A 19818-nucleotide genomic window follows, 5' to 3' on the forward strand; every position below is an offset into this window, starting at 1 on the left:
GATTAAAGACTGTCGAAAGCCCTGATGAAATCAATAGACCCAATGAGCTTTTCTCTGATATATAAGTTTTACCAAAAGATGAAGTCAGCCTGGGTACAACGTCAGGTGAGTAAACCTGAAAATTCACTGTACCTCTGACTTTCATTACAATTTCTGGCAGAACGTAACCGGATACCAAAGGCATCCAACCATACTGAATCAGGGTCCAGGTTACTTTGCTAGACACAGATCAAATTTACCTTCAGAAGAGAGGACCAGGAGTTTGCTTACTTGCTCATGATCAAGTGAGCAGGTGAAACAGACTACGCTAGCTGGACACATGCCTGAAAGAACAGAGCGAACTACCAACTACAGGCTGTGCTGCTGTAGGAAACAAGAGTCCAATTCAACATAATTTGTTTTTTTAAGAGAGAGGAAAAGCAGGGAGAGGAAGGGAGGGGCTGAGGGAGAAGGAGAATCTTAAGCAGGCTCCACACCCAGAGCTGAGCCTCACATGGGGCTCGATCTCACAACCCTGAGATCACGACCTGAGCTGAAATCAAGAAGAGTCAGATGCTTAACCAGCTGAGCCACCCAGGTGCCCCAACGTGATTTATTTCTGCTTTGTAAACCTTGAGAATTTGAAGGCACCATGCAAAGAAAAAAGCGCCGCATCAATTTAAGGTGATAGGTAAAAGGTAAAATAAAGCATCAGAATAACATTTTCCAAGACTCAGCAATAAAAGTTAATGAAGCCAAAGACTTCTTGTTTAATTTTTTCCAACGCTACAGACATAATTCTGCTTTCACCTTCATTACACTTTCATATGGTTTCAGCAGGGGATATACCTCCTCTTCTAAGAATCTCTGCACCTGCCAAAAAGGAAAGCAAATATAAGACAAAAGAAAATGTCAAGATGTAAATTTGATAAAGCTTTTTTCAATGTCCATTTATATCACTGAGAAATAATTTGATAAAGCTCTTACTCCACCAGTGAACTTCCATTTTTCTCAACCACCTGTCAGGAATCTGGCCCTAGGCTGAGGCAGCTCAACCCACCCTGCCCCCATGTGCTTCCCCACAAAGCAGCCCAGCCCAGCCCAGCGGAAGTTGGTCTCCCCATCGCCCACCTGGTTCCCCAAGCTAAAATCATCACTGCTTCTTTCCTCCTCATTCAACCAGCTGCCAAGTGACTAACTTGCTAACCGGCCCTGCAATCTCTCCCCTTATCTGTATCTACCACTTTGGCTCAACGCCCTCATCATGTACTGCGTGGCCGCCTCTGGCAACTTCCTTGCTGGTCTCCTGCCTCCAGTCTGTCTTCCAACTTGAAAGCCTGTAACTATTTCTGGGCACTTGGTGCTCCAGCAACACTCAAATGATTGCAGTTTCTCTCCCATGCTGAACTATGTTATATGCCAGTTCCTACTTGTCCCTAAGATTCAACTCAGATGTCAAGTCTTCCAGGAAGCCTTTCCGGACCTCTCCTATTTTAGAGCTGTTCTACTCCTCCTTTGTGATCCCAAAGAATGTGCTTCCCACAAATCCTGTAGGCACTCCTTGGTGTTATGACCTCTTTATAAGACTTCCCCACCAAGTTTTGACCCCCAGAACGAAGCATAGTATCCGAATGCATAATGAGCACCTAGTCCGCACGCGTACGTCTTTTTGAATTAGCTCTTACAGTCTCTAAAAGACCAAGAGGGAAAATGACATTTACTGAATACTTACTATGCATTAAACACTGTGCTAGGTCTTTTAATCCATGTAACCACCAGCCTGTGAGATATGTATTCTTATCCTGCCGGCCAATGAAAGCCAGAAGTCAGGAACGAACCTGACGGATCTTCCTGAGGGTAAAACCCAATCTTTGTCCATTATACCACATGCTCCAGACCAGAATTCAGAGAAATCACAGGGAGAAATACTTAAGACAGCTCAAAACAACCAAATCATCACGTTAGCCTGCTCTGAATGCTTTCTGACTAGCCTCACTCTCATCGTACCTCTTATAAAAGTAGAAACATTGAAGACAGTATTCTAGGTTCTGTAGCCCAGCAGTGTAAATAGAGGGCAGTTTGGGGGCACGCGGATGGCTTGGTTAAGCATCCAACTCTTGATTTGAGTTCAGATCATGATCTCAGGATCATGAGATCACGCCCTGTGTTGGGTTTCATGCAGGGTGTGGAGTCTAAGACTCTCCCTCTTCCTCTGCCCTTCCGCCAGCGCCCTAGCCCCCACTTGCACAGGCTCTTTCAAAAAAAATTAAAAAATAAAAAATTTTAAAAAGAGAGCATTTGGGGAGGCTTACAGTGCTATGGAAGTTTTCTGGTGCTTACCTGTTGGGATGCACGACCTGTAAACGAAGAAGGATCCAGTAGATGGTCCAGCTGGGAGTGAATGGGACTGAAGTAGGCATCGGCCTGAATTCGCTCTATGAGGTCATTGTCACCCCCTTCCTGCTTGACCACAGCAGCTGCCTGCTGCGAAAGCACTCTGATTTTCTCATGGCAATCCTGGGAAGACAGTGAGGTATGGTTGGCTTATTTACTAAGAGGGCATCTGAACATCTTAAGAAGTCATCCAACATCACATCCATGCTGTCTGTGGCTGGTACACAAAACCCTTCTAGGCTGAAGTGGTTCCCCTCACAGTCTGACTCCAAGATCTTGACCCTCTGACCTTATCCTAGGCTGAACCTGAAGTAAATGTCCAACTTGCACTCCCTCCTCTAAAGCCTCACGAACCGTGTGCTCTTCTGTCCTGCCCACTCCCCCACCATTTCCTGTTTGGAAATTCAGACCTAATTCCTTCACTAGGAGTGGACCTTTTCTACAGGTGACTAAGTGATTCGCTTTTAACAACCCAAGTTCACCACAATCACTCTCTAGAGAAAAGCCTGTTCTATGGCAGAATACGGTTACTGCTGTGTACCACTACCATGATTGAGGGTGAAGAAAGAAATGTTTTCATTTTCCTTAAGGGAGGAGAATAGGACTAAAGGTGCACTTTCCACTCATCCAGGACCATGAGGGATCAACAAACCTGGCGGTTACCCCCAGCTTTCACCATGGCCATGATGATGTTCTCTGTGGCCATGAAAGGCAGCTCTTGCCGAATGCGTCGTTCAATTACCTAGAAGAATGAATGCAGGCCTAAGATGGCTCAAGGTTACAAAGTCACACACACGCAATAAGAGATCCAAGTGACCAGCAAAACGCACACAGGACATGAACTATCGTATTTATGAAGACAGAGAGTAGAATGGATCGTTTTCATTAACAGTGTATTTTTCAGTTTTCTTTCTAATCCAAAGTAGTATTATTATTTATTAACATATAACCTATTATTTGTTTCAGGGGTACAGGTCTGTGATTCACTAGTCTTACACAGCTCACAGTGCTCGCCACTGCACATTTACTCCCCAATGTCCATCACCCGGCCACCCCACCCTTCCCATCCCGGCTACCCCCCTCAAAGTATTATTCTGATTTAAAAAAGGAATACTGGTTTAAATAAATTTTTAAAAATTGCTTCACCGGAAAGATTTCTGAAACTGGGACTTTGTTGAAATTTCTATGCCCAACCTGAAGAGCCAAGTATGTAACGGAAATGAACCCATCTGCCTCAGGTACTTAAAAACGGGCAAAGGAAATCGTCTGCTCTGCCAGTCACGCCACAGCTGATGATTCCTGCTCATGAACAGTGTAAGCCAAAGGAGTTCCTTTTCTCTCTTCTACAAACATGTCTGTGGATCCCAGGGTTAGTTCTCTAGAGCTTACGTCATCACCTCCGGAATGTGCTCAGGCAGGACCGGGATGCAGCTCCTCAAACATATTCACTCCAGAGCAGGAAGAGATTACGCTCCCCCTCCCACAATTCAACCCCTCCCCCCAACATTTTGCTGTTCAATGGAGGCATCTTACTTTAGGGTACACCACCAATCCTTCAGAAATGTTCTGCAGCGTATTCAGTATCGTATCTGCAGTAAGAAATGCCTCAGCCAAACAGATACGTCTGGAAAACAAACAGCCCGTTCAGTTATCTCTTTAAACAAATACCCATTTGAGTGACATGTAGGGTGTGTCCCAAGAAGCTGCCTCACTGACTTGTCACGCCACATGTACTATGTGGACAACTTCCTTTCATCTCGTGACTTCAGCTACCCCCATATCCTGATGACCCGGCCATCTATCACCCCTTGTCCAGGCCACCTGCTTCCGTGCCAGATCAGACACCCCACTGGAGAGCTCCGCCTGGTGGATCTGTAGGCACCTCAAACCCTGAACTGCACTCAGCCACTTTTCCACTGCTTCCTGCTCATGTGTCACACCCACACTTCTGCTCCCGTGGCTCCTGCTCAGTAAATGGCACTAACACCACATCATGATTTTAATTCTCACTCCTCCACCACCAAGGTCGGCCAATCTGCCCCCGATTTTAGACCCATACCCTTCCTCTCTGATCACAAAGCCACTGTGCCAGTGAGCACGTAGCTTTTTTTAAAGTAGCCCCCTAATGTGTTCTGACCAGATTCATGTCCTCTTACATCCAATTCTCCAAACTGTTACAGGGAGCTCTAGCGGGCACATCTGATTAGGTCACACCCTGATGAGAAGTATGCAACGGCTGACTTCTGAATGAGTTCACACGTTTTATTTCCATCAATGTCTTATTCCCTGGATTACACTAAGATCCCAGAGTGTTAGCTTTAACTATGTTTTTTTTTTTTTTCAGATCCTACTACAATGCAAGCAAACCAGAGTAATGTGAAACTACTTTAAAAAAGTACAGTATGGGGACGCCTGGGTGGCTCAGTTGGTTAAGCAGCTGCCTTCAGCTCAGGCCATGATCCCAGTCTCCTGGGATCGAGTCCCACATCGGGCTCCTTGCTCGGCAGGGAGCCTGCTTCTCCCTCTGCCTCTGCCTGCCATTCTGTCTGCCTGTGCTCTCTTGATCTCCCTCTCTCTCTGACAAATAAATAAAATCTTTAAAAAAAAAAAAAAAAAAGTACAGCATGGAGCGCCTGACTGCCTCAGTTGTCTAAGCGTCTGCCTTTGGCTCAGGTCATGATCCCAGGGTCCTGGGACAGAGCCCTGAGTCGGATCCTTGTTCAGCAGGGAGCCTGCTTCTCCCTCTGCCCCTCCATCTGCTTGTGCTCTCTTGCTTTCTCTCAATACATAAATAAATGAAATCTCAAAAAAAAAAGTCTGGGGCACCCGGGTGGCTCAGTGGGTTAAAGCCTCTGCTTTTGGCTCAGGTCATGATCTCAGGGTCTGGGGATCAAGCCCCGCATCAGGCTCTCTGCTCAGCGGGGAGCCTGCTTCCCCCTTTCTCTCTGCCTACTTGTGATCTCTCTCTGTCAAATAAATAAATAAAATCTTTTAAAAAAAAGTCTGTTATTTCTTGAGTCTTAGAGCATCACCTCCTCTGTGAAGCCTTCCCTGACTCCTCTACCCCCTCCCCCCTCCCCTCCTCTACTCCCCCATCTTAGCTCCCACAGAGATTATCTCACACACACAATGATCCTAACACGCATCACACTGTTCTATATTCTTGCCTCCCTGTTAGACCCTTCCAGGATCTGTGGGGACAAGGAGACCCCTCCAGCCTCTATGGCGACAAGACCCCTCTAGGCTCCGTGGCAACAAGGAGAAAATGTACAGATGCTCAAAACATCCTTCAGGCTCCTCTGCTGGTCGTCCCCGCAACTTGCTGTACACGGCACCCCCCTTCTACTGACCGATTGGCACTATCATCCAGTGTGCGCTCAAACCACTGCACAGAGGCCGTCTGCAGCGGGTCCATGATAAGGGTCATCAGGTGACGGGCGAGGCTGCAGCACCGCTCAGAGCGCATAGGGTTCCGCTTGTATGGCATCGCACTTGAGCCTGCCACGTACAAGGTGAAGCAAATGCAGAGACTTCAGAGGACAGTGAGTGCCCGAGCACACTGCTGGGTGAGCTATTCACACATGCCCACCGGCCTCCCAGCATCTCTGCAGCGCTCCCACATCTTCCCAGAACACTCACCAATCTGCTGTTTTTCGAAGGGTTCCTCCATCTCCTTGAGGTTTGCCAGGAGTCGTATGTCGGTACAAATCTGGGGGGAAAGGGCCACAGGCATCATCCCACAGTGCTGGTGCGCAGGACCCTGGGAGCAGGGGCTAGACTGATGAAGGAGATGAGCACGTCCTCTCTAAGAGCTCCTGGAGAATATCTCGCTCAGACTCCTTCTGGCTCTTGAAGAGCAGGGATAACAAGGAAGGGAGCATGGAAACATGGTGTGGAACACCGCTGAAGAACACCAAGGACAGACAAGGCAAGATGAGCTTTAATGAGAACGCTGGAGCTAGTCCTGCCTTTTAACACACTTAATTTCAGAGCTGCCACCTGCAGACCCCAGACAGTAAAACGAAGTTTGACATCTCTCGAGAGATAAGTCTAGATAGAAGTCTGAGGCAAATTCCATCTCTCTGTGGTATGCAAAGCTCTCAGCCCCACTCCAACAAACTGCCTCTACCACTCACCTTGTGCACAGATGCCCCCAAGCTAGCCAGCACGGACAGCACCTCAATATCCAGTTTCCGTGTGTAGGTCTGCCCTGTGATGATGAAAGCCCTAGAAATAAATGGAAAAGAATCATAAGTGAAATATTTCAGGGGCACCTGCTGGCTCAGTTGGCGGAGCATGCAACTCTTGATCTCAAGGTTGTTTTTCGAGTAAGTGTGGAGGTTACTTACAAATAAAATCTGGGAAAAAAAAGTTTTTTCAAAATGTGACTGTGTCAAACAAATGAGCAAAAACAGACCTTAAGCAAAAGCTTGGTCTCACTGGTCTACTAAGTCCTACCGAGCCCCCATGACCTCACTGATCACATGCTTCTGAAACAAGCTGTTCTTCCACCCTTTATCCTAAGGCCCAGGCCCAAGAAGGAAGTGTGGGCCTGGGGTGCCCGTGTCTTGTCATAACCTGATGGAAATGCGTGCAACAAGCAGCCATGGTGAAGCCTGGTGGCCCTCAGTGGAAATGGTCAGATTTAGATGAACCCACGGGAGGACCTCGATGTGGGTGAGACTACTCTAAAAATCTCAGAAGTAAACACTTTCCTTTTTCCTTATAGACTGTAAAAAAGTAGAATCTAGACTATAAGAAAATAAAAACCCAGGCCAGAGATAAAAGGAAATGGGCAGAAGAACGAAGGAAGAAAAAGTTAGGGTCAAATCAAGAGGTACACTGAACATAGGGCTTTCATCACTTAACAGGGAATAGGGAAGCCAACACTTTTCCCATTTACCTACCTTTTAAATCCTGCCTTTTCTGTCACCATCTTGTCAAGCTGCTCTACCTTGGAAGAAAAAGACCTCCCTGTAGAAATCCAGGTGTGACCAGTATGAGAACATCTCAACATCCTGCCCAGGTTTCAACCCGTGGTACTCCTCTGGTCCAAAGACTCCACTCATCCCAAGATCAATCCTCCTCTCAGCCTGGAGGTCAGCTTTGTTTCTGGTGTTCTCACCACTGAGTTTCCGTGTCCCCCAGTTGCTCTCAGAATACCTTCTGGTCATCTCCCTCGAAGAGCTGCAGGAAGCTGGCCTGAGTGCCAGTGGTGCCCTTCACGCCCCGAAAGCGCAGGTCATCTCGGACCCGCTTCAAGTTCTGGAGATCCATGCAAAGGTCCTGAATCCAAAGACAGCAACGTTTCCCAACTGTGGTCAGCTGAGCAGGCCTGAAAATGACCCAAGAAGGACACACAGAAGTCTCAAACCAAGGACTTACTTCATAAAAGCTTCATTCCTTTTTTGAACAATTATTGCTATCCCTGGAAAGGGTAAGAATTAAAGTAAGAGACAGAGAAAATGGTGTAGACAAAACCAGAGCTAAGAGGTTTGGGTAAATAAGGATAAGGAAATTCAATGTCATTTATAAATATTCAATGATTATGTAACTAAAGGTCTTCTAACATAGTTCTTTATCATCAAGAGGCAATAGAAGGGCAGGCACAATGTCTGTTTTGTTTGTTCCCAGACTTTGGCAAGTCAAATACACTCATGTAACAAACACTTGCCAAATATCCAATGTGTTCTTGGTTTTGAAAATACAGCAAACACAGAGAAGGTTCCTGTCCAATGGAGCTCACACTGTGGTATAAACAAGCAAATGAAGTAACTACTGATTTTTGGTCAGAAATGTGAAAACATAAAATAATGAGGACATTGGAGAAAGCTACTCTAGACTGTCAACAAAGGAAGGCCTCTGAGAGACAAGGTCTGAGAAGGAGCTAGCCATGCTGTGGAGAACAGCCCCAAAACAGACATAACCAACGGACTCTAATGTAACAGATGAGGGCTTTGCTCCCCGTCCTAAGTCTAAATCAATCTACTGCAGGTCTGTTTCTGAATGTAAAGTATAAGTATGAATATACTACAGTAAGGTTGGAGTTCTAATAGATGGTCTAGCTCATCCCAGATGGATTTTCACTTCCGTCAGGCTAATGACATGAACAGCTGGCACCATGAAGGCATACCATGAGCCACAGTATGTCCCCCATTAATCTCACGGTGTTTTCTAGCTAACTCTCACTAGCAGATTACTGCTACAAGGAAAGATATAAACGGATGGCTTTGCTTGGTCTGTTCAAGGCAGCATTGCACATAACAGCCACAAAGTAGAAACAATTCAAATGTCTATCAATGGAAGAATGGAAAACAAAATCTGGTATAGCCACCACTACAGCTACAAAGAGAGACGAAGCACTCTACATGCTACGAGCCCTGAAAACATTAAGCGAACAAAGTCAGTCATAGTAAGAGGAATACTGCATGACTCTATTTAAATAAAACATCCAGAAGCAGCAGATCCATAGACAGAAAAATAGATCGTGACTGCCAGGGGATAGTTAAGGAGGGTAATAGGAGTGACTGGTACGTGGGTATGGGTTTTTTTGAGAGGTGATGGAAATATTCTGAAATTATGTACTGGTGACTATGTAATTCTGTAAATGTACTAAAAAACATGCATTACGGGCACCTGGGCATCTCCATCAGTTGGGCATCCGACTCTTGATTTCGGCTCAGGTCATGATCTCAGGTCATGGGATTAAGCCCTGCATCAGGCTCTGTGCTCAGCAGGGAGTCTGTTTGAGAGTGTCTCTCCCTCTACACCTCCCCTGGCTCATGCTCTTTCTCTAAATTCAATAAATCTTTAAAAAAAAACCTGATCACTAATTGCAGACTTAAAAAGGGTGAATTTTATCTCAATAAAGCTGCTTCCTGGGGCACCTGGGTGGTTCAGTGGGTTAAAGTTTCTGCCTTTGGCTCAGTTCATGATCCCAGGGTCCTGGGATCGAGCCTCGAATCAGGCTCTCTGCTCAGCAGGGAGCCTGCTTCCTCCTCTATCTCTGCCTGCCCCTCTGCCTACTTGTGATCTCTGTCAAATAAATAAATAAAATCTTTAAAAAATAAAAATAAAAAAAATAAAGCTGCTTCCCTTTCCCCTCTTTTCAAAAGTTTATTTATTTGAGGGGAAGGGACGAGAGAGCAGGGAGCCCAATGCAGGGCTGGCTCCCAGGACCCTGACATCATGACCTAAGCCAAAACCAAGTCAGCCGCTTAACTGACTGAGCCACCCAGGCACCCCACTCCTTTATTTTTTTTTTTTTTTAAGATTTTTTATGTATTTATTTGACAGTCATAGATCACAAGTTGGCAGAGAGGCAGGCAGAAAGAAAAGGGGGAAGCAGGCTCCCCACTGAGCAGAGAGCCCGATGTGGGGCTCGATCCCAGTACCCTGAGATCATGACCTGAGCTGAAGGTAGGGGCTTTAACCCACTGGGCCACTCAGGCACCCGCCCCCAACCTTTTTAAGTAGGCTTCATGTACAACATGGGGCTTGAACCCACAATCCAGAGATCGAGAGTCACGTGCTCAACTGACTAAGCCGGCCAGGTGCCCCAGAACTGCTGCATTTTAAGTGCAGGAACTGACTATGCTGAGGTGATACTCATGCATCAGCACTTTTCTGAGCGCCTAATGCTGCTAACTGGGGCAGCAGGTGCCCTCATCACCTCCGCGCACAGGAACACTGGGATGCACGCGTTCTCAGACACTCTCCACTACTCACAGGAGCGGAAGAGGAGCTGCAAGTCAGGTAAAGCTCAGAAGCCAACGGAAGGCCACGTTCGTCATGGCCACCCCACATGCCGCACACGGACTCCTCATGACAATTCCCTCAGCTTTCTGCTACCGAGAAATGCAGACCTGAACTTTGAGAAGATTAAACTCAACAGCCTCTCCTAAGTTATAGGAGATAATATCCTTGTTGCCACTCGATATCCCACTAAAATGTAAGGCAAATGCTAACACGCCACTACTGGAATGTCATCCTTAGAAGTTCGCTACTAGCATTCCAAAAATGACTTTCTCCGCTTTTGAAAAGGATTTTAGTTGATAATCATAAAAATATGTGCACACTTTATAGGGGAAAAATGTAATTATCCTATTATGCCACAAACGAGATAAATCAGGATTTATTTCTTGGTGTATTTTCTTCCAATCTTTATACAATTTGTATGCGGTCTTTATTCTACAACATTAACCTAAGCATATTTCCATGGTATTAGACTTACAAGCATCACTTTAATGGCTGCGTATTATTCTAGCCTATGAATATACTACATACTATACCTTATTTAATTATTCTCTTATTCTGGACATTTAGATTATTTCCAATGCTTACTACCAAAACCAACATATTGTTTAACAGAGATCTTTGTACATAAGGCTTTTTGCATAATTTAGATTACTTCCTTGGGCTAGAGTCTTAAAAATGGAATTACTAAATCAAGGAGCATGAATATTTTCTACGGCTCTTGATCCAGATTTCCCAATGTTCCCCCAATGAACTCTTAAGAATCTAGCTTTTACGGTAGGGACAATGTTCATTCCTCATAAGCATCCCAAGTTATCTGCTAAACTATGTTTTGAGATTCTTCACCTCCAGGCTTCCACAGAGAAGGGAAACTGAAGAAAGAAATGAAAGCCAAATGCACACAAACTAGCCCAAGTCCCAAGAAGTAATCATATCACTTACTGGAAATGTGTGAAACCTAAGGTGGGAAGATCAGCTCGTTCCTTAGCAAAGTCAGCAAGCCGAGAGATCACTCTAGCAAGCTGTAAGAAAGACCATGTAGAGAAGAATGAGTTCACTGTGAGCTTGTTATATAATCAGGAGTTCAACTTTTAGACAATATAAATTTATATTATATAAATATAAATATAAATTTAGACAATGTAAATTAGATCTCCAGCCTGTGGAAGGCAGAGGCATATCTTTTCATCTTTGTATCCCAAAGTGCCTTCATGAGTTCAAAGCAACCAATATTTGAAAATTGAGTTGACTACCTAGAGTCATGAACTTTTTCTGCACAATTTAAAGATCACTTATGTGCTCATGCAGAAAAAAACAGGATAAAATCACAAATCTGACCCACATATTCCAACAATAAGCAGGTAGTTAACTTCCTTCATTTAAAAGGCTATGTTTTATTTTCATTTAAAAAAAATTTTTTTTTAAGATTTTTAAAATTTATTTATTTGACAGACAGAGATCATAAGTAGGCAGAGAGGCAGGCAGAGAGAGAGAGAGAGAGAGAGGAGGAAGCAGGGTCCCCACGGAGCAGAGAGCCCGATGTGGGGCTCAATCCCAGGACCCTGGGACCATGACCTGAGCTGAAGGCAGAGGCTTTAACCCACTGAGCCACCCAGGTGCCCCATATTTTCATTGTTTTTGAAGATTTTATTTATCTGACAGAGAAAGACACAGTGAAAGAGGGAACATAATCAGGGGGAGCAACAGAGAGAGACAGAGAAGCAGGCTCAAGCTGAGCAGGGAGCCCACAGGGGGTTTGATCCCAGGACTCTGGGATCATGACCTGAGTTGGGGCAGACGCTTAATCCACTGAGCCACCCAGGAGCTCCTAAAAGGCTACGTTTTATTTATTTATTTATTTATTTATTTATTTATTTTTAAAGGCTATGTTTTAAAAAGCATTTGCTTAGAGCATTTTAACCCAAAGAAACAATTAGTTCTACAGATCTGACACAGGATCTTTCGCCTGAGTAAAAGACAACCTATTTATATTCATGTTATGTTGATTTATTTGAAAGCGGTGCCATGTCCTATCTTGGGGAAACCAGGGCTGACAGGAAACTGCTGCCAACTCCTTACCTTTGGCAAAAGCAGATCAAATGCGTTTCTAAGAATAATCAGGTCCTGCAAAGGAAAATGCAGTGGTCTCACATTAAACAGCTTGGCCCAAACAATATTATATAACCCCTTTTAGCCCTCACAACTGGGCTTCTCAGCTAGCCACTTATCTCACTATAAGCTACCCTCGGTGGAAGCCAGAAGATCCTAGCAGAAGTTGTTCTTTTCAGGTTACTGTTTTAAAAGCACATCAACCTGGAGAGCAGTACTTCTGCAATCTCCAAGGAACAAAACCCTTATACCCCCAAAGGCCAGTGTACATGGTATCTAAAATGACTGGAAAACAGTCACAGGGCAAACTTCCATCCTGAATACTGTGAAGATGTCCAGGTCACCGAGCTCCCAAAGAGAAATTCCTGAGTCTCAGAGAAGCTTCCAGGGGGAACATTCCATTAGTTTCCCCTATCTGTGTCCACATCTACCATTGCTGACAACAACAACAACAACAACAACAACAACAAAAAGACATGAACCAGAATACCAAGGTTTAGAAAATTTAAAGCTGTCCTTGAGGGAAACAGGATATGCATTTCAGGCCAACTCACATGAGACAGTAATTGCGGAGCCCAACTACACACTGGGTACATGTAAAAAATAAAAAATAAAGTGTATTCCAAGGAAAGGGATTGTAGTTCTTCCATTATTTGAGTCACCAATTACACACAGATGCCTTTAATTATGTACCACTTGAGACTCTAAGTATTTGGGGCAATTTAAAAATCAGTGGCTTCTTTCTGACTTGGAAGGGTATCTGGAATAGAACTTCTGGTCCCCCCGGCACAGTGTGATCCAGAGCACAGCTTTGGAGCCATTCTCCCTGGGCGTGTATCCTTTCTAGCGGTGTGACATTAGGCAAGTTCTTCAACCTAAGTGTCCTAATCCGTAGAGAAAGGAATCATAAAGCCAGATCCAAAAGACTACACATTCTGATTCCATTTATAGGACATTACCAGAAAAGGCAAAACTACAGAGAAAGAAAGCAGGTCAATGGTTGTTTGGGCTGGAGAGCAGGAGTGGGAACTGACTGGCAACAGGCATAAGAACTCCTCAGCGTGATGGATGTGCCACAATCCAGACTGAAGCAAAGGCTGAACTGTAACAATTTACCAAAACTCACTGAACTGCACATTTGAGATAGAAAAATTTATGGTATGTAAACTACACCTCAAAAAGCCGTCGAAAAATGGAGATAAAAGCACCTCTCTTATGGTTGTGAAGAATAAATGAAGTAAGACATATAAAGTGGTCAGAATACTGCCAAGGGCCTAGTAAACTCTTAGGAAAATGTGATATTACTTTTTCATGTTTGACGATAAACTCCTCTGCCAATTAAGTGTTTTGTGAAAGAATCCTAATGCAAACCTTTCCCCGCACCCCAGAAGTTACAATAAAGAGTTATAAAGGACTTTGGAAAGAAACCCCGTCTGGACAATGGCCTTGCCACTAAAACACTAAGACCTTGACTTGGGTCCAGCCAACCAATGCATAAACTGCATCTGCCAGTCTTCCATTATGGAAGTCATTAGGGGCTTATAGTTTAGATTGGAAGGATAACAAAAGCAGAAAATTCCCGAGTTTATGAAACCCCTGAAGCTAATGATCTATGGAATCACTTCCTAAAATTAGACAAAAATCACATAAAATTCATAAATCCATTATGAAGACTGAATCCTAAGTGGAAACTAAACAGAGGCTCTTACCGTATTGTCTCCAACGTAGCAGGAGGTGGCGCCAAGATGAATTATGGCTGCAGCTTTTGGGCAGCAGTGGCCAAACGTGTGCACGTGAGCCATCACATCATGTCGCAACTGCTTCTCCTCCTCAGCTGCCATCTTGAAGTCGATGTTGTCCAGGTTTGACCTCATCTCCTGGATCTGTTCATCTGTGATAGGCAAACCCAATGTCTGCAGAACAGGCAAAGCAAAATAAATAACCTCAAATGTCACAACGACTTGAAGTGACACCAAGAAAAAAGAAAAAAAAATGGTTCATCTTAGCATTTACGCCCCACCTCCCAATTCTTAAATTCAAATTTGGGGTGGGGATCTGGGTGGCTCAGTTGGTTGAGCCATGCGGGCTCTTGATTTCAACTCAGGTCATGACCTCAAGGTCTTGGGAGGGAGCCCTGCCACAGACTCCCTGCTCAGCGGGGGTGTCTGCTGGTCTCCCTCTCCCTTTGGCCCCTACCCCTCCCTCCCTCGCACATACTCTCTCTAAATAAATCAATAAATCTTTAGAAAAAATAAAAATAAAATTGGGGGCAATGAAAAGTACATGGGGAGGAGGGCATGTTTTCTTTTTTTAAGATTTTATTTATTTTGGGGCACCTGGGTGGCTCAGTCAGTTAAGATACTGCCTTCAGCTTAGGTCAGGATACCAGAGTCCTAGGATCAAGAACCGCATCCGGCTCCCCGCTTAGCAGGAGAGTCTGCTTCTCTCCCTCCCTCTGCTCATGCACCGCGCTCTCTCTCTCGCTCACTCTCCCTCTTTCAAATACATAAAGTCTTAAAAAAAAGGGATGCCTGGGTGGCTCAGTTGGTTAAACGGCTGCCTTCAGCTCAGGTCATGATCCCAGTGTCCTGAAATCGAGTCCCACATCGGGCTCTTTGCTCGGCGGGAAGCCTGCTTCTCCCTCCACCTCTGCTGCCACTCCATCTGCCTGTGCTCACTCTCTCTCTCTCTGGCAAATAAATAAATAAAATCTTAAAAAAAAAAATAGATTGTATTTATTTATGGGGGGGAACATGCATGCACACGGGGAGGGTCAGAGGAAGAAAGAATCCCAAGCAGACTGCCTGGGAAGCAGCACTCAGGGCTTGATCCCACTACCCTGAGATCACCACCAAGCCAAAACCAAGAGTTGGATGCTTGACCAACTGAGCCACCCTGACTCCCTGGAGGGCATGAGTTTTTTTTTTTCCTTTTTAAAAAAATTTTTTATTTTTGAGAGAGAGAAAGAGAGAGCTTGCACCCTCCAGCAAGTGGGTGTGGGGGGCATAGGGAGAAGCAGACTCCCCAACCAGCCAGGACCCTAGGATCCTGAGAAGGCAGACACTTAACTGAGTCACCCAGGCACCCGAGGGCACGATTTTCTTAAATAATGTAAATTACATTCTAAGTAAATGCCAGAATATGCAATAATATATTCTGATCTTTGTTCTCTCTGCCTTTATATCTCTGCCTGGCTCACATGTTTTGGTCTTTGGGCTCAAATGTCATCACGTCAAAGAGGTCCTTCCCAAGTCCCAAATGAAACATCCTTCTTATATGTCATTCAACTATCCCTTTTTTTTTTTTTTAAGATTTTATTTATTTATTTGACAGAGATCACAAGTAGGCAGAGAGGCAGGCAGAGAGAAAGAGGAGGAAGCAGGCTCCCTGCTGAGCAGAGAGCCCAATGCGGGACTCGATCCCAAGACCCTGAGATCATGACCTGAGCCGAAGGCAGCGGCTTAACCCACTGAGCCACCCAGGCACCCTCAACTATCCCTTTAACCTAAATTTATCTACAGCACTTAATACCACATGACACTTTTACAAACGCATTAGCCTGTCCCTCCCCCTAGAATGTACACTCCGTAAGAGGAAAGTTTGTTGTCTTTATTGCTTACCCCTTAGAGCTTGGCCCCCACAGTGAGAGATCCAGGTCAAAACTTTACTTTTGACCCAGATGGATTTACTTTGAGAAAGGAGAATTAAGAATGTTGCAAGTGGTTTTGCCAACAAATTACATACAGCAAACTCAGTAAAACTGAAAACCACTACAGGAAGTTATTGAGAAAATAAACAGATAAACATCTTACATTCATTCATCACTGGAAAAACCAGGCTGGCAAAAAACAGCTTGCAGCCCAGAGGCAGCTCAGAATCCTGGATTCAAGTGCTAAATACACAGACTGGTGAAATTCACTCAAACCTGTCTTGAAACTCCCAAGCCTTGACCCTGGGGAGGTTCATGCATTGAAGGCCTATCTTGTTTAAGACGGTAGCTACTTGCCAGATATGGCGATTTACATGTAAGCTGATTGAAATTAAAAAGTAAAAATTCAGGGACGCCTGGGTGGCTCAGTTGGTTGGACGACTGCCTTCGGCTCAGGTCATGATCCCGGAGTCCCGGGATCGAGTCCCACATCAGGCTCCCAGCTCCATGGGGAGTCTGCTTCACTCTCTGACCTTCTCCTCGCTCATGCTCTCTCTCACTGTCTCTCTCTCAAATAAATAAATAAAATCTTTAAAAAAAAAAAAAAAAGTAAAAATTCAGTTCCTCAGTCACACTAGCCAAATTTCGATAGCTCAGGTAGCTATAGGGGCCAAGCTTTATGACAACAGACGGTATCTCAGGTCTCCTTCCAAAGCAAAGCAGCAGGGGGCAGTGTGGCGGAACTGCTTCCTGCCCCCAAGCAAGGCATCTTGTTGAAATTCATCCCCTACCCCTGCTTTTCTGCATTCCTCCCTATCTCTTATTCAATTTTCTTCTTAGCTACTAAAAATCACTGCGCAGTTTATGCTAATTTCGACACCCTAACATATTCCAAACTCAGATTATACCAAACGTGTATGCATTTCAGGCAATGCGCTGACTCGGCAGAGGAAATTCATAATCTGAATCTGAAATCTGAATGCATATTCAGAGGACTCCACATTTCAATTCCTGCTAGAAGACGTTTCCTAGTTATGGTGATCCTGGCGTTTTTGAATGCCACTACCCTCATCTATATAATGGAGTAGCATATGAAAGAGAAAAGAGTACATGCCAGTACATGATAAATCACAACACCCTATTAAGGTCCTTTTCTACCCATTACTGTCATCTTAGCCGATAGTTGATGAAGTCCTTCTGTGTCTCCATTCTGTCATCTGTCAAACATCTGTAAAACAGTACTTACTATACAGGATTTTTCTGAGGGTTAATGAGCCATTAGTACGCAAGGTCTTAAGACAGTGCCTGGCATAGAGTAGACATGATAAATGTGTCTTCTATTATTATGTCACTTAATTTTCTTGAGCACAATGAAGGGGAAGTGGAAAATCTAGCGAGTTTTCTGCTTGGGAAGTTCGGCTATACCTCGGTCCCAGGCACGTGCTCAGATTGTTTCCAAGTTTACTGATGCCCTTTGAGAGGACACTGCCATCTTGCCTGTTGTGGCATTTTCCTCCGAAACTTTATAGCTCTCTGGATCACCTTCAGCTTCCTTCAAATCCTCTGGGAAGGCCCCTCTGGAGCTATTTCTGAAAGCACTGAGCTGAACAGCTTTATATGCAGCTCTTAAAAAAAGACACCAGAAATCCCGTCAAATAATCCCTTACCCTGATTCTCCCTCCTTAGAAAGGCAAAACGCAGCCGAATGGACGGGAAATAGCGGCCTAGGAAATACGAATTTTGTAGTGACACTCCTGTCCCTAACTCCATCGAGGCACCGTGGAAGATAAAGTGGCTGAGTGCTCAGGCTCGGCACTGAACCCAAGTTAACATCCCGGTTCCGCTATTAATGGTTAGGAGCTAACAACGCGCGTGGCTATCACTGAGGCTTGGTTTCGCCCATACCATGTAGAATTTCCACGTATAATGTGGAAAAGGCACCACCTAGTTTGCGAAGTTTTTACTAGTTAAACGGGAAAAGATGTGTAAAGAAATTAGAACAGCACACAAGCACGTAAGGAGCGCTCAGAGTCCGTGGCCAGCGGAGTATTCCTGCAGGAACGGCCAAGATAAAGCCTTAAAACCACAGGGTGCACTTCTCGCCGCCGCCTCCGCGTCCCTAACCCTCTGTGAGTCTAAACTAGGGAGGCAACAGGTGTCGCTCCCGGGCCTCCTGCCCTGACCTTCCTCGGGCCATAGCACCTCAGGAAAGGGATACTCGGCCGAAAATAGCGGGGCAGCTGCCCCCTGGGGCCAGGCCCAGGCCCAAGCCCAAGCCCATGCCCGGCGCCGAGCCGCGCACGTGCCGAGCGGGCCCGCCTCTCCCAGCCCGGCCCCTGTCCCCGTGGCCCGTTACCTGCTCGGCCTCCGCTAGCCACAGCCAGAGCTGCCGCCAGGTCCGGAATTTGTACCTGTCACTAAACACGAAGCACATCTCCGGGCTGGCATAGCGGGAGGCAAGCGGCGAGCGGTAGCTGTCGTACCCGCAGGGCGCCTGCTGCCCGCCGCGGTCGCCGCTCTCCGCCATCCCGACCGGGAGTACCTACTAGCTGAGGGAGGGCCAGCGAGGGCTGGAGCGGAAGTCCGGGGGCGGGACTTCCTCCATTCGGGGCGGGACCTCCTCCACTTGGTCCCGCCCCGGGGTTCTGGGAGACGCCGGCGCGTAAAGTTGTCGGGCTTGGGCTGCCGGCGGGTGAGGTTTGGCGGGTTTCTCTTCGTGGACAAGGAACGTGATTAGCCTTTCGTTGGTTACTTAGCCACTCTGTGCCTCAGTGTCCCCATTTGAAAAAAGTTACGCTAATACCTGCCTTTAAGACTACCGTGAGGTGTCAGGGTATCAGACCGATGTCTGGGACACTTAGAAAACCCTCTATGTGTTTTGCTATTATTTTTTAAAATATTTTATTTATTTATTTTAGAGAGAATGAGAGCGCACAAGCAGGGGGAGGGACAAAGAGAATCTCAGGAAGAGTCCCCGCGAAACGTGAGCGGGATGGGGGGCTCGATCTGATGACCCTGAAATCAGAACCTGACCGGAAACCAAGAGCCCATGCTCAACTGGCTGAGCCACCCCGATGCCCCTGTGTTGGCTGTTATTCATTATAGCCGCCGCCCAGCCCAGGTTCACTGCCACGGCCTGTCTGGCACCAGCGCAGTTCCGAGGAGAAATGGTGTCCAAGCGAAATCAGCATTTGTTGAGGTCCAAGTGAGCCCCTTGCACGGAAATGCAGTAAGAATGCATTTCGGCCAGTGCTGGAACTGAGATTCCAGAAGCTGAGTGACTTGCTGAGGGCCACCCAGCTAGTAAGTGGAGCCACCCCACTTCAGATTCTGCACTGTTAGCCACTGTGCTGTATGGTTTCCAGCACACACCATGCCCTGTCAACCCCTGGTAAAGGCATTTGCTCTCAGTCTGGAACACCTCTCTCTTTCCTTCACAACCTTCTACTTAAGGCTCAGTCCAGAAAATGTTCCTAATGAACCCACTCTTTCCTCTGGTTGGCCAATAATAATAGAAACCTCGAACACTGTGGCGCCTGGGTGGCTCAGTCCTTAAGAGTTTGCCTTCAACTCAGGTCGTGATCCCAGCGTCCTGGAATCAAGCCCTGGAGCCTGCTTCTCCCTCTCTAGCTCCCCTGTGCGTGTGTTCCCTCTCTCACTCTCTCTCTCTGTCATAGATAAATAACAAAATCTTAAAAACAAACAAACAAACCTCTAACATTTGTGGAGGTCTTAGTAAGTTTTTCTTACCTACAGGCAGTAGGTTTTTACACTCAATCTCATTTAATCTAGCTGGCTCAGTTGGAGTATGCAACTCTTGATCTCAGGGTGTTAAATTCGAGTCCTACACTGGGTATAGAGCTTACTTGAAAATGAAATCTTAGGAACACCTGGATGGACCAGTCAGTTAAGTGCATGGGACTCTTGGTTTC

General features: G+C 45.7%; 1 protein-coding gene across 2 annotated transcripts; it reads right to left on the reverse strand.

Annotated features, from left to right (window-relative positions):
• Nucleotides 1-719: 719 nt before the first annotated feature.
• Nucleotides 720-18470, reverse strand: ADSL (adenylosuccinate lyase). 2 transcript variants are annotated; one of them, XM_032346194.1, is made up of 14 exons: nucleotides 18243-18316; nucleotides 17312-17511; nucleotides 13947-14150; nucleotides 12208-12252; nucleotides 11071-11150; nucleotides 7537-7708; nucleotides 7281-7327; nucleotides 6510-6600; nucleotides 6013-6082; nucleotides 5724-5871; nucleotides 3907-3997; nucleotides 3026-3115; nucleotides 2320-2496; nucleotides 720-852 (listed from the first exon to the last, which is right to left on the reverse strand). In XM_032346194.1, exons 3-14 carry the CDS (start codon nucleotides 14109-14111, stop codon nucleotides 766-768), a joined length of 1263 nt encoding a protein of 420 aa, XP_032202085.1. In that variant the 5' UTR covers nucleotides 14112-14150; nucleotides 17312-17511; nucleotides 18243-18316; the 3' UTR covers nucleotides 720-765. The 2 variants fall into 2 exon arrangements, with proteins under 2 accessions (XP_032202085.1, XP_032202084.1); XM_032346193.1 differs by lacking the exon at nucleotides 17312-17511 and having other exon boundaries at nucleotides 18243-18470.
• Nucleotides 18471-19818: the final 1348 nt, after the last annotated feature.

Source organism: Mustela erminea, chromosome 6 (genome assembly GCF_009829155.1).
Source record: "Mustela erminea isolate mMusErm1 chromosome 6, mMusErm1.Pri, whole genome shotgun sequence".
Classification (NCBI taxonomy): domain Eukaryota; kingdom Metazoa; phylum Chordata; class Mammalia; order Carnivora; family Mustelidae; genus Mustela; species Mustela erminea.